The sequence below is a fragment of the Sminthopsis crassicaudata genome, chromosome 2 (genome assembly GCF_048593235.1).
Source record: "Sminthopsis crassicaudata isolate SCR6 chromosome 2, ASM4859323v1, whole genome shotgun sequence".
In the NCBI taxonomy this organism is placed as follows: Eukaryota; Metazoa; Chordata; class Mammalia; order Dasyuromorphia; family Dasyuridae; genus Sminthopsis; species Sminthopsis crassicaudata.
The window spans coordinates 531,840,921-531,853,508 of record NC_133618.1 but is presented as its reverse complement, the minus strand read 5'-3'; the positions used below and the strand labels follow the sequence as shown (position 1 = coordinate 531,853,508).

General features: G+C 33.9%; 1 protein-coding gene across 1 annotated transcript in view; it reads right to left on the bottom strand.

The window, feature by feature from the left end:
- FAM81A (family with sequence similarity 81 member A) overlaps positions 1 to 12,588 on the bottom strand; it is a 100,026-nt gene that overhangs the window by 66,070 nt on the left and 21,368 nt on the right. Inside the window, exons 2-3 of the mRNA XM_074294654.1 lie at positions 12,266 to 12,333; positions 11,309 to 11,582 (exon numbers count right to left, since the gene is read on the bottom strand). Coding sequence (XP_074150755.1) covers positions 11,309 to 11,582; positions 12,266 to 12,312 — 321 coding nt within the window. The 5' untranslated portion in view covers positions 12,313 to 12,333. The remainder of the gene's footprint in view (positions 1 to 11,308; positions 11,583 to 12,265; positions 12,334 to 12,588) is intronic.

The window sequence follows — 12,588 nt, the reverse complement described above, 5'->3', positions numbered from 1 at the left end:
ACCCCCCCTCCCTCTATTCCCTCCCCCCGACGACAGGCAATACCATACATTTTACATGTGTTACAATATAGTCTAGGTACAATACATGTGTGCGAATATCATTTTCTTGTTGCATAATAAACATTAGAATCCGAAGGTACATGCAACCTGGGCAGACAGATATTAGTGCTAACAATTTTCATTCCCCTCCCAGTGTTTCTTCTCTGGGTGCAGCTACCCCTGTCCATCATTGATCAACTGGAAGTGAGTTGGATCTTCTTTATGTTGAAGATTTCCACTTCCATCAGAATACATCCCCATACAGTATTGTTGTTGAAGTGTACAGTGATCTTCTGGTTCTGCTCATTTCACTCAGCATCAGTTGATTCAATGACTTGTAGGTCTTAAGAGCAATTGTTAGAAACTGTATTTTTTTTTCCCCCGCTCATTCCTTTCTAAGCTGTACTCTAGCCTTCCTCTACTATGCCCCAGTTCTTCAAGGCTCAATCCAGCCATGGAATTCATACTTTGGAAATGCCCCTGCCTCTTTGATCCTGCCTCCTAGTGAATGGTTCCTTCTACAAACTTCATTTAAGGAAAGAGCTGAAACCAGCTCTGTCTCATTCCTCTGTAGGTTATAGTATAGACTTCCTCCATCATATTCCAACACTATGTGCTTGTATTTCTCCTCCCCTTTTTAGCTTCATTTTATTGTTTTCCCCATTCAAATGTCCTGGAGGAAAAGGAGTATCTAACTTTCTGTTTCTATTTGTATCCTCAATACTTAGCAAAATATCTTGAATAAAAAAAAGGCTTAATAAATGTTGGCTAACCTAACTTTATATTAACAAAATAAAGTGGAAACCTGAATATCAAAGGAACTAGATTAACACTCATTTTATGGACTAATAAATTATAGTAGACTTTCTAAAGGTACAATTCTATTTTAATATGAAATTGCAGCATAATATCTAGTTTTAGGTCACAATAGCTACATAGCTTTCACAGCCCCAGTGAGAGCATGTTCTCATAGTACTTTATTGATGAAAATACAACAAATTTGGTTGAGAATATACTTTATGAGAAATATTTTCAGAGGCCCTATTCCATTCTTTAGACTACATAAATAATATATACTAAATTATATATTAGTAAAGTTGACATTTCTCCAAAAAGTATCATGAAGTAATGATAACATGACTAATTTCTTTATGTTAACTGTTATACCAGAAGTTTAGGGAGGAAAAAGGAGTGGGAAGCACTCCAATTCCTAGGTTATCACTTGAATTATATTATTAAATAAAAAGGTATTCATTCTTTCAGTCAGGTCCAACTCTTCATGATCCCATGAACTATAATAGCACACCAGACCATTTTATCCTCCATTATTTCCTGAAATCTGTCTAAGCTCATGTCTTTTGCTTCTATCTATCTCATGTTCTGCCAGGCCTTTCTCCTTTTGCCCTCAATCTTTTCCATCATCAAGATCTTTTCCAAAGAGTCCTGTCTTCTTCTTATGTGGCCAAAATATCTGAGCTTCAGTTTCAGTATTTGTCCTTCCCATAGTTATTCTGAATTAATTTAAATATTTACTAATTCTGCTGTACAATGGACTTTCAAAAGTCTTCTCCAGCATCACAATCATATCTGTGATGCTCAGTTTTCTTTCATAGTCCAAGTCTCACAGCCATACATTGCTACCAGAAAAAACAAAGCTTTTGACCATACAGATCTTTGTTGGCAAGGTAATGTCTTTACTTTTTTAGTTTATTATCCAGATTTGCCATAACTATCCTTCTGAAAGGCAAATATCTTTTCATTCCATGGTTGCAGTTGCTGTCTGAAGTAATCTTTGAGATCAAGCATACAAAACTTGACACTGCTTCCATTTCTTGTCCCTCTATTTGCCAGGAAGTGGTGGAATCAAGGTTTTTTTTTGTTTTTTTTTTTTAATATTAAGCTTCAACAGCTTTTGCACTCTACTCTTTCATCCTCAACAAGAGGCTTCTTAATACTTCTTTACTTTCTGCCATCTAAGTGGTATCATCTACATATCTGAAATTGTTGATATTTCTCCAAGAAATCTTAATTCTGGCTTTTTATTCACCCACCCTAGTATTTCACATGATATACTTTGTAAATAAGTTAAATAAATGAACTTATCATATGCCTTTCCCAATCTTAAACCATTCTGTTGTTCCTTGTTCAGTTATAACTTCTTTACCTTGTTGCTTTTAACTTGCCTACAGCTTCCTCAGCATCTCAGTACACCTTCACCTCTGTATGGGGATGCAAACAGTGAGCTGGGGTTGCTGCAGCTACCTAATTCTTCTTCCTTTTGGATCAAAAATGCTTAGGCCCCAAATCTGAAACTTAAAAGGAAAGGAAATTCTAAATATAAGAACCATTATCACTTGAAATTGTCCCAAGTTTGTTCTTTCTATTTCTATCTTACAAATAAAGAGTAAGTAGTCTTTTTCTTTAAATGACATAAAAAGCAAAGGAGGGGAGACCTTTTCAAAACCTAGAAACCAATTAACTTACCTGCTGATTGCAGTAGTATATGGAGATGGAAACTCAAAAGATAACTGAAAGCTGGTATTACTTATAATAAATTAGTATCATAACCCATATGCAGACAGAATTTTAAATTGTATTACTAATTTAATTTGGTCAAATGGAAAATAAAAGACCTGGAACAAATTCTAAATATGTTGGTAATTTTCCTTATGCCTTTTATTCAAATATTTTACAATTATGTATAAAATATTTTAACTCCATATTAAAATTGGTACTTATAAGTCTTTAGGTATCAGATCTTTTCCAAACTAGAGTTTAACAACTAGAGGATAACAATTTTGTTCCACCTTTTTGGTGCTTTGCATACAGTAGATATTTCATAAATATTTACTGATTATAAAAATCCATTATCAGTCTTCACTATGTTCATTTAGGAGAAATTTGGAAAAATTAGAAGAGAGTTTGAGTAAAGTACTAATAATGAGTGTAAGCTGGAAAATAAAACCTATAATAAAGCATTAAGAAAAGTGATACTAATGAACTGAACCAGCTACACCCAGCAAAAGAACTCTGGGAGATGACTATGAACCACTACATAGAATTCCCAGTCCCTCTATTTTTGTCCACCTGCATTTTTTATTTTCTTCACAGGCTAATTGTACACTATTTCAAAGTCCAATTCTTTTTGTACAGCTAAACAACTATTTGGACATGTATACAAATATTGTATTTAACATGTATTGTTCAACCTGCCATCAGAGGAGGGGGGGGAAGGAAGGGAAAAATTAGAATAAAAGGTTTGGCAATTGTCAATGCTATAAAATTACCCATGCAGATGTCTGGTAAATAAAAACTATAAAATAAATAAGTAAATAAAGTTTAAAAAAAAAAAGAAAGAAAAGAAAAGTGATACTGGGACTTCTGGCCAAGATGGTAGAGAGGACACACACACACCTATTTAATCTCCATCTTTGCTCTCAGAATTTATTTCATGACAATGTCTTGGAATTAGTGCTTGACTAAAAAAAAAAAAAAAAAACCAGAAATAATTACCAACAGAAGATATCCCTGAAATTTGCCAGAAAAGGTATGTTTTTCCTTGTGGATAGGGCGCAGACTGAAGGCAGGCAGGCAGAGGCAGCACAGCAGACAGTGAGAGTACAGAACTGATTGAGGTGGGGTGAGGTATGATCTCAACCATTTCTGCAGGGAGAACTTTGCCACAGTGTGGATATTTTGCCTTGGCAGCAAGCCAGTAGACCAGCAGAGGAACTGTAAACAGAGGGGTAAAGACTATAATCCCGAAAAGCTAGGGTCTCTCAGGACCTGGCCACACCCACCCAGAGTGACTCAGCATGCTCTCAAAGTCTCAGAGCTAAGATGCAGCACAGCCATTGCTGTCCTGCTAGTGCCTCACTGCTGCCCCCCCCAGTCTGTAGAGGAAACTTGGTAACACCATCTAGCCACCCCCCCAAAAAAAGCAGATAATTGTTTTTTTGTTAGTTTTTCTTTTATTTTTCTTTGACGAAATGAGCAAAAAATTAAAACAGCTCTAACCATTGATAACTTCTATAAGGATAGAGAGCAGACTTTAAACCCTGAGGAGACTAAAAACAGACTGTCTCCAGATGAATCCCCAAAGGGGGATATGATCTGCTCCTCAACACACAAAACTCTCATAGGAGAAATTAAAAAGGCTCTCACAAGAGAGCAAAGGAAAGGGAAGCTTGCCAAGAGAGTCTGGATAAGTCATCCCACCCATTTACAGATAGAGTGGATAAACAAATCAAATCCTTGAAAAACAAAATTAATGAGTTAGAAAAATAAAATAGCTCTCTAAAAAATAAAATTGGCAAAATGGAAAAAAATTCCATAGAACAAAACAACTCACTTAAAAACTCATTTGGACAATTAGAAAAGATTATAAGAAAAAGTGAGAGAAGAAAATAATTAATTGAAATTCAGACTTGAAGAAATGGAATAGAATGACTTGAGGAGACACCAAGAATCAGTCAAGCCAAACCAAAAAATAAAAAATAAAAAAAATTTTTAATTAAAAAATGGAAAAAACTGTCAAATGCCTTCTTGGGAAGACAACAGACCTGGAAAATAGATCCAGGAGAGAGAATCTGAGAATTATTGGCCAGATGTTATAGAAACAGAGGGTAAAATAGACATTGAAAGAATTCATTGATCACCTACTGAAAGGAACCCTAAAATCAAAACTCCAAGAAATACAGTAGCTAAATTCCAGAACTATCAAACCAAGGAAAAAAATATTACAAGCTGCTAGAAAAAATCAATTCAAATATAGAGGAGCCACAACAAGGGTTACCCAGGATCTAGTAGCATCCACATTAAAGGATCGAAGGGCCTGGAATCTGATATTCCAAAAAGCAAAAGAACTTGGAATGCAGCCAAAAATAACTTACCCAACCAAAACGAGCATTTTTTTCCAGGGAAGAAGATGTACATTCAACGAAATAAGTGAATTTCATCTATTTCTGATGAAAAAACCGGAACTAAACAAAAAGTTTGGTCTCCAAATATAGAACTCAAGAGAAACCTAAAAAGGTAAAAAGAAATCTTGGGAACTATATTTCTGCTATAAAGATATATAAAGAACACATGTATAACTTGTTCTAGAAACTAGAGATGGAAAGGAAATTGTACCAGAAAAAAGAGTAAAGTGGGGGTACTACATCTCACGAAGAGGCAAAGGAAACATATTATATCTGAGAGAGAGAATGGAGGGGGATGAATATGGCGTGTATCTTACTCTCATCAGAACTGGCTTAAAGAGAAAAATATTAGACATATTCAATTTATGGTGAAACTTCTCCCACCTCATTGAAAAGTAGGAAGGGGAAAAATGAAAAGGGAAGGAGTAAGCTAAACAGAAGGGAATTCAGAAATTGTGAGGAAAAGGGATAAGATAGGGGGAGGAATTCTAAGGTGAGGGGAGGGACACTAAAAAGGGAGGGCTGTGAGAAGCAAATGGTGCTCACAAGTTTAATACTGGGGAGGGGGATAAGGGGTGAAGGAAAGGATAAAACCATAAGCAGGGGTTAACAAGATGGCAAGTAATACAGAATTGATCATTTTAACCATAAATGTGAATGGGGTAAACTCCCCCATAAAGAGAAAGTGGTTAGCAAACTATTAAAAGCCACAATCCTACAATATGTTGTTTACAGGAAACACACTTGAAGCAGGGCAATACATACAGAGTAAAGGTAAAAGGTTGAAGCAGAATCTACTATGCTTCAGGTGAAGTAAAAAAAGCAGAGGTAGCCCTCCTGATCATAGATCAAGCCAAAGCAAAAATTGATCTAATTAAAAGAGATAAGGAAGGGCACTATATCTTGCTAAATGGTAACATAGATAATGAAGCAATATCAATATTAAACATATATGCACCAAGTGGTATACCATCTAAATTCTTAAAAGAGAAATTAAGAGAGCTGCAGGATTAAATAGACAGCAAAACTATAATAGTGGGAAATCTCAGTCTTGCACTCTCAAAATTAGATAAATCAAACAACAAAATAAATAAGAAAGAAATCAAAGAGGTAAATAGAATACTATAAAAGTTAGATATGATAGATCTTTGGAGAAAACTAAATGGAGACAGAAAGGAGTACACTTTCTTCTCAGCAGTTCATGGAATCTATACAATAACTATATATATTAGAACATAAAAACCTTAAATTCAAATACAGTGAGGCAGAAATAGTAAATGCATCCTTTTCAGACCATGATGCAATGAAAATTACATTCAATAAAAAGCCAGGGGGAAATAGACCAAAAAATAATTGGAAACAAAATAATCTCATACTAAAGAATGATTGGGTAAAACAGCAAATCATACATATAATTAATAACTTCACCCAAGAAAATGACAATAATGAGACATCATACCAAAAATGTGTGGGATACAGCCAAAGCAGTAATAAGAGGAAGTTTTATATCTCTAGAGGCCTACTTGCATAAAATAGAGAAAGAGAGGGTCAACAAATTGAGTTGGCAACTAAAAATGCTAGAAAAGGAACAAATTAAAAACCCCCAGTCAAACACAAAACTTGAAATTCAAAAATTAAAGGTGAGATTAATAAAATTGAAAGTAAAAAAACTATTGAATTAATTAATAAAACTAAGAGTTTGTTCTATGAAAAAAACAACAAAATAGATAAACCCTTAGTAAATCTGATTTAAAAAAGGAAAGAGGAAACGCAAATTGTTAGTCTTAAAAATGAAAAGGGAAAATTTGCCACTAAAGAAGAGGAAATTAGAGAAATAATTAGGAGTTACTTTGCCCAACTTTATGCCAATAAATTCAATAACTTAAACGAAATGGAAGAATACCTTCAAAAATATAGCTTGCCCAGATTAACAGAGGAAGAAGTAAATTGGTTAAACAGTCCTATTTTAGAAAAAGAAATAGAACAAGCTATTAATCAACTCCCTAAGAAAAAATCCCCAGGACCAGATGGATTTACATGTGAATTCTACTAAACATTTAAAGAACAACTAACTCCAATGCTATATAAACTATTTGAAAAAATAGGGATTGAAGGGGTCCTATCAAATCAAATTTCTTTTATGACACAGACATGGTATTGGTACCTAAACCAGTTAAGTTGAAAACTGAGAAAGAAAATTATAGACCAATGTCCATAATGAATATTGATGCTAAAATCTTAAATAAAATATTAGCAAAAAGATTACAGAAAATCATCCCCAAAATAATACACTATGACCAAGTAGGGTTTATACCAGGAATGCAGGGCTGGTTTAATATTAGGAAAACTATTAGCATAATTGACTATATAAATAACCAAATTAAGAAAAACCATATGATCACCTCAATAGATGCAGAAAAAGCATTTGATAAAATACAACATACATTCCTAATAAAAACACTTGAGAGTATAGGAATAAATGGACTTTTCTTTAAAATAGTCAGGAGCATATACTTAAAATCATCAGTAAGCATCATATGTAATGGGGATAAACTGGAACCTTTCCCAGTAAGAACAGGTGTGAAACAAGATTGCCCACTATCACCACTATTATTCAATATTGTATTAGAAATGCTAGCCTCAGCAATAAGAGTCCAGAAAGAGATTAAATGAATTAGAGTACCTAATGAGGAAACCAAATTGTCAGTCTTTGCAGATGATATGATGGTATACTTGAGAACTCCAGAGATTCTACTAAAAAGCTATTAGAAATAATTCACAACTTTAGCAAAGTTGCAGGATACAAAATAAATCCACATAAATCCTCAGCATTTTTAGACATCACCAACAAAATCCAATAGCAAGAGATACAAAGAGAAATTCCATTCAAAATAACTGTCAATAGCATAAAATATTTGGGAATCTATCTACCAAAGAAAAATTAGAAATTATATGAGCAAAATTATGAAACTTTCCATACAAATAAAGACCTATTTAAATAATTGGAAAAATATTAAGTGCTCTTGGAGCAAATATAATAAAGATGACAATACTCCCTAAACTAATCTATTTATTTAGTGCTATACCAATCAGACTCCCAAAAAATTATTTTAATGACGTAGAAAAAATAACAACAAAATTCATATGGGAGAACAAACGATTGAGAACTTCAAGGAAATTAATGAAAAAAAAAAATCAAATGAAGGTGGCCTAGCTGTACCTGATCTAAAGCTATATTATAAAGCAGCAGTCACTAAAAGCATTTGGTATTGACTAAGAAATAGATTAGTTGATCAATGGAATAGGTTAGGTTCACAGGACAAAATAGTCAATAACTATAGCAATCTAGTGTTTGACAAACACAAAGATCCCAACTTTTGGGATAAGAATTCATTATTTGACAAAAACTGCTGGGAAAACTGCAAATTAGTATGGCAGAAATTAGGCATGGACCCACACTTAACACCACATACCAAGACAAAATCAAAATGGGTCCATGATTTAGGCATAAAGAACAAAATCATAAATAAATTAGAGGAACAAAGGATAGTTTGCCTCTCAGACTTGTGGAGGAGGAAGGAATTTGTGACCAAAGAAGAACTAGAGATCATTATTGATCGCATAATAAAAAATTATGATTATATCAAATTAAAAATCCTTTGTACAAACAAAACTAATGCAAACAAGATTAGAAGGGAAGCAACAAACTGCGAAAACATGTTTACAGTTAAAGGTTCTAATAAAGGCCTCATTTCAAAATCAAGCCATTCTCCAGTTAGATAAATGGTCAAAGGATATGAACAGACAATTTTCAGATGATGAAATTGAAACTATTCCTACTCATATGAAAGAGTGTTCCAAATCACTATTGATCAGAGAAATGCAAATTAAGACAACTCTGAGATACCACTACACACCTGTCAGATTGGCTAAGATGACAGGAAAACATAATGATGAATGTTGGAGGGGATGCAGGAAAACTGGGACACTGGTGCATTGCTAGTGGAATTGTGAATGAATCCAACCATTCTGGAGAACAATCTGGAATTATGCCCAAAAAGTTATCAAACTGTGCATACCCTTTGATCCAGCAGTGCTACTACTGGGCTTATATCCCAAAGAAATACTAAAGAAGGGAAAGGGACCTATATGTGCCAAAATGTTTGTGGCAGCCCTTTTTGTAGTGGCTAGAAACTGGAAAATGAATGGATGCCCATCAATTGGAGAATGGTTAGGTAAATTGTGGTATATGAATGTTATGGAATATTATTGTTCTGTAAGAAATGACCAGCAGGATGAATACAGAAAGGCTTGGAGAGACTTACATCAACTGATGCTGAGTGAAATGAGCAGAACCAGGAGATCATTATACACTTCAAAAACAATACTGCATGAGGATATATTCTGATGGAAGTGGATATCTTCGACAAAGAGAAGATCTAATTCAGTTCCAATTTTCAATGATGGACATAATCAGCCACACCCAGAAAAGGAACACTGGGAAATGAGTGTAAACTGTTTGCACTTTTGTTTTTCTTCCCAGGTTATTTTTACCTTCTAAATCCAATTCTCCCTGTGCAATAAGAGAACTGTTTGGTTCTGCACACATATATTGTATCTAGGATATACTATAACATAATTAAGATGTATAAGTCTTACATCAACTGATGCTGAGTGAAATGAATAGAACCAGAAGATCACTGTACACTTCAATGCTGTATGAAGATGTATTCTGATGGAAGTGGATATCTTCAACATAAAGAAGATCCAACACTTCCAGTTGATCAATGATGGACAGAAACAACTACATCCAGAGAAGGAACACTGGGAAGTGAATGTAAATTGTTAGCACTACTGTCTATCTACCCAGGTTACTTATACCTTCGGAATCTAATACTTGACGTGCAACAAGAAAATTGGATTTACACACATATATTGTATCTAGGTTATACTATAACACATGTAAAATGTATGGGATTGCCTGTCATCTAGGGAAGAGAGTAAAGGGAGGGAGGGGATAATTTGGAAAAATGAATACAAGGGATAATGTTATTTTAAAAAATTACTCATGCATATATACTGTCAAAAAAAATTATAATTATAAAATTAAAAAAAAAAAAAGATGTATAAATCTGCCTGCCATCTAGGGGAGGGAATAGGGGGAGGGAAGGGAAAAATCACAACAGAAGTGAGTGCAAAGGAAATTTGGATTTTTCATGAAGAGCATAGGCAATGACAAATATTACAGGCAACATGGAACAGTGAGAAGAGCCTTGGGTCTTCTTAGAGCTACAGGATCAGCATTTCAAATTTTGACCTGGCAATTTTCTACATGACCCTCAAAAAATCATTGACCCTCTCTGGGCTTCAGTTTCTTCATCTATAAAATGAAAAGCATTGAACTAGATGAATTATAAGGTCCCTTACAGCTTTAAATGTAGACTCTATTATCAAATACAATCATGAATACAAGAACAGCTGTGAAAACTTCTTTCCTGAAAATCATTAGGAAAATGAAAATAATTAGGGAAAAAAATATTTATTTGGGACAGTTTAGATTCAGTATTGCCTATAAAATTTCTTGAAATTCCCTAAATTCTATAATTTAATAATACTAATAATCAATTTTTAAGTGCCTACTATTAGCAAAGTACTGAGATAAAGGTTCCCTTCTTCTTTCAAGTAACATACAACCTATTTAGAAAGATTAGTATACAAATAGCTAAAATGCAAATTAGAGTATGACAAAAGTGCTATGATAGTTTTAAGTTCTAAAAGAAAAATCATTTCTGAGGAAAAAAACTTTATTTCTCAACAAAAAATGACTAAAGAAGAGTTTTGAAAAATGAGTAAGATTTCAACAGATGGAAAGTGGGGATAGAAAATTTTGTATATTGAAAACAATTTGAGTAGAGGCATGAAGATATCAGAAAAACATAGGACACATTCATGAAAAAGTGAATGGTCCATTTTGGCTGAAACACAGAGTATATAAAAAGTATAATTTAAGATAAGGCTTTAAAAGATGGCACCAGCTTGTGGAGGTCTCTAAATGTCAGGGAGAGGAGTTTAATATGTAACAGTATTATTAAAAAGTTTTAAACAATGGAATTGCTTAAATACTCAAGGCAAGTTGTAACAAGGGCCAATGGCAGAGTGGTGATTGTAGGAATGGAAAGGAGGCAATGAATATAGGAGGTACTGTGTGAATTTGAGAAATTTGGCAAGTGAATGGATACAGGAGGTTAGAAGAAACAGAAATGAAAAAATTACATGAAGCCTTCGAGGATGTATAACTGCAATACCAACAACATAGTATAATTTCTTGACTTAAAAAAAAATCTTACCTCAATATCTCGATTAAGTTGTTTCACTATTGCCGTGATATTTCTGATGTGCTCTTCTAAGAACAATCTAGCCAATCGATCTCCTCCACCTTTATTTTGCATTTTCTGCAAACTATTAACAATGTCATCTTTTATACGAAAAGCATGTTCCACAAGTGCTGCAGTTGTTTTCTCATGGCACAGAATTCTATCTTCCAACTGTTCCACTAAGCTTGCAGATGAATATGGAGCCACACTCAAAGATTGGCTATGTCGTGGCATAGTTCTAACTCGCCTGCAAAAGGGAACAATTTCATTTGCATTGCTAACATAGGAAAAGAATGTGAGTCTGATTCTACATATTTCATAAAACAAATATAAGCATGCATACATTATGCACAAGAGGAGCATAGTCCAGGGTTTTCTTCCTAATTTTTCCCCACAAGACTAGGTAGCAGCTAGCAAACTACCTGAAGAGTAGGGCAAGAGGTAAACAAATATATTAATATCTAGTCAGACATAATCTCTAACCTTTGGGGTCCACAAACTACTAGAAATAGGTAGGAAAATCTTCCATCCTACCCTATCCTCAACACTTACAGGCTTTTCCTTCTCAGTAGGGATTCAACTGTCTCCCCAATAGGCTAGGGGCAAGAAATCAGGCAGAATTTTCAAGAGCAAAAATTGATGGCTACTATCTCAGCTCTCTAACTTCCTAAAAGTACAAATATGGGGGGCTATTCTTCTAGCTATAAGGAAAACAGCTCATTATCTTCTGATACTGTATCCTATAGAAGAAAACTTTGGAAGAGGAAAGATGTAATACTCTTGCCCTTTAACATAGCTATTTGTGGTTAAACAGTCACAGATTAAGTACCCACATCACAGAACTATGCAAAATTAGTTTAAAAGAAAAGCAGTATTTGCACTGAAAAAAAAAATTAGGTCCCTAAAATAGATATTTTTAATATAGTATACCTTTCCTCAGTAACAAGAGATGGAAGTATAGTGCTTCGTTGTGCCATTTTCTTTTCAATGATTCACATCTGTTGAAAAAATATGCACCAAATTATTTAACAGTTTATATATGGCATTAAAATAACTTCATAAATCTATAACAATGCGAACCATAAAAATTTGCAAAAAAACTCCAATCCTAAGTTTTCACTCTTTTATTTTTAAGGAAGTTGTGATTTAAATGTAAAATAAACAACAAAAGATAAATATTAAAAGGAAACAGATAAAACCAAAAAGTTTCTTAAGACACATCAGACTTATAACAAGGCTTGAGCAAAAAAGTT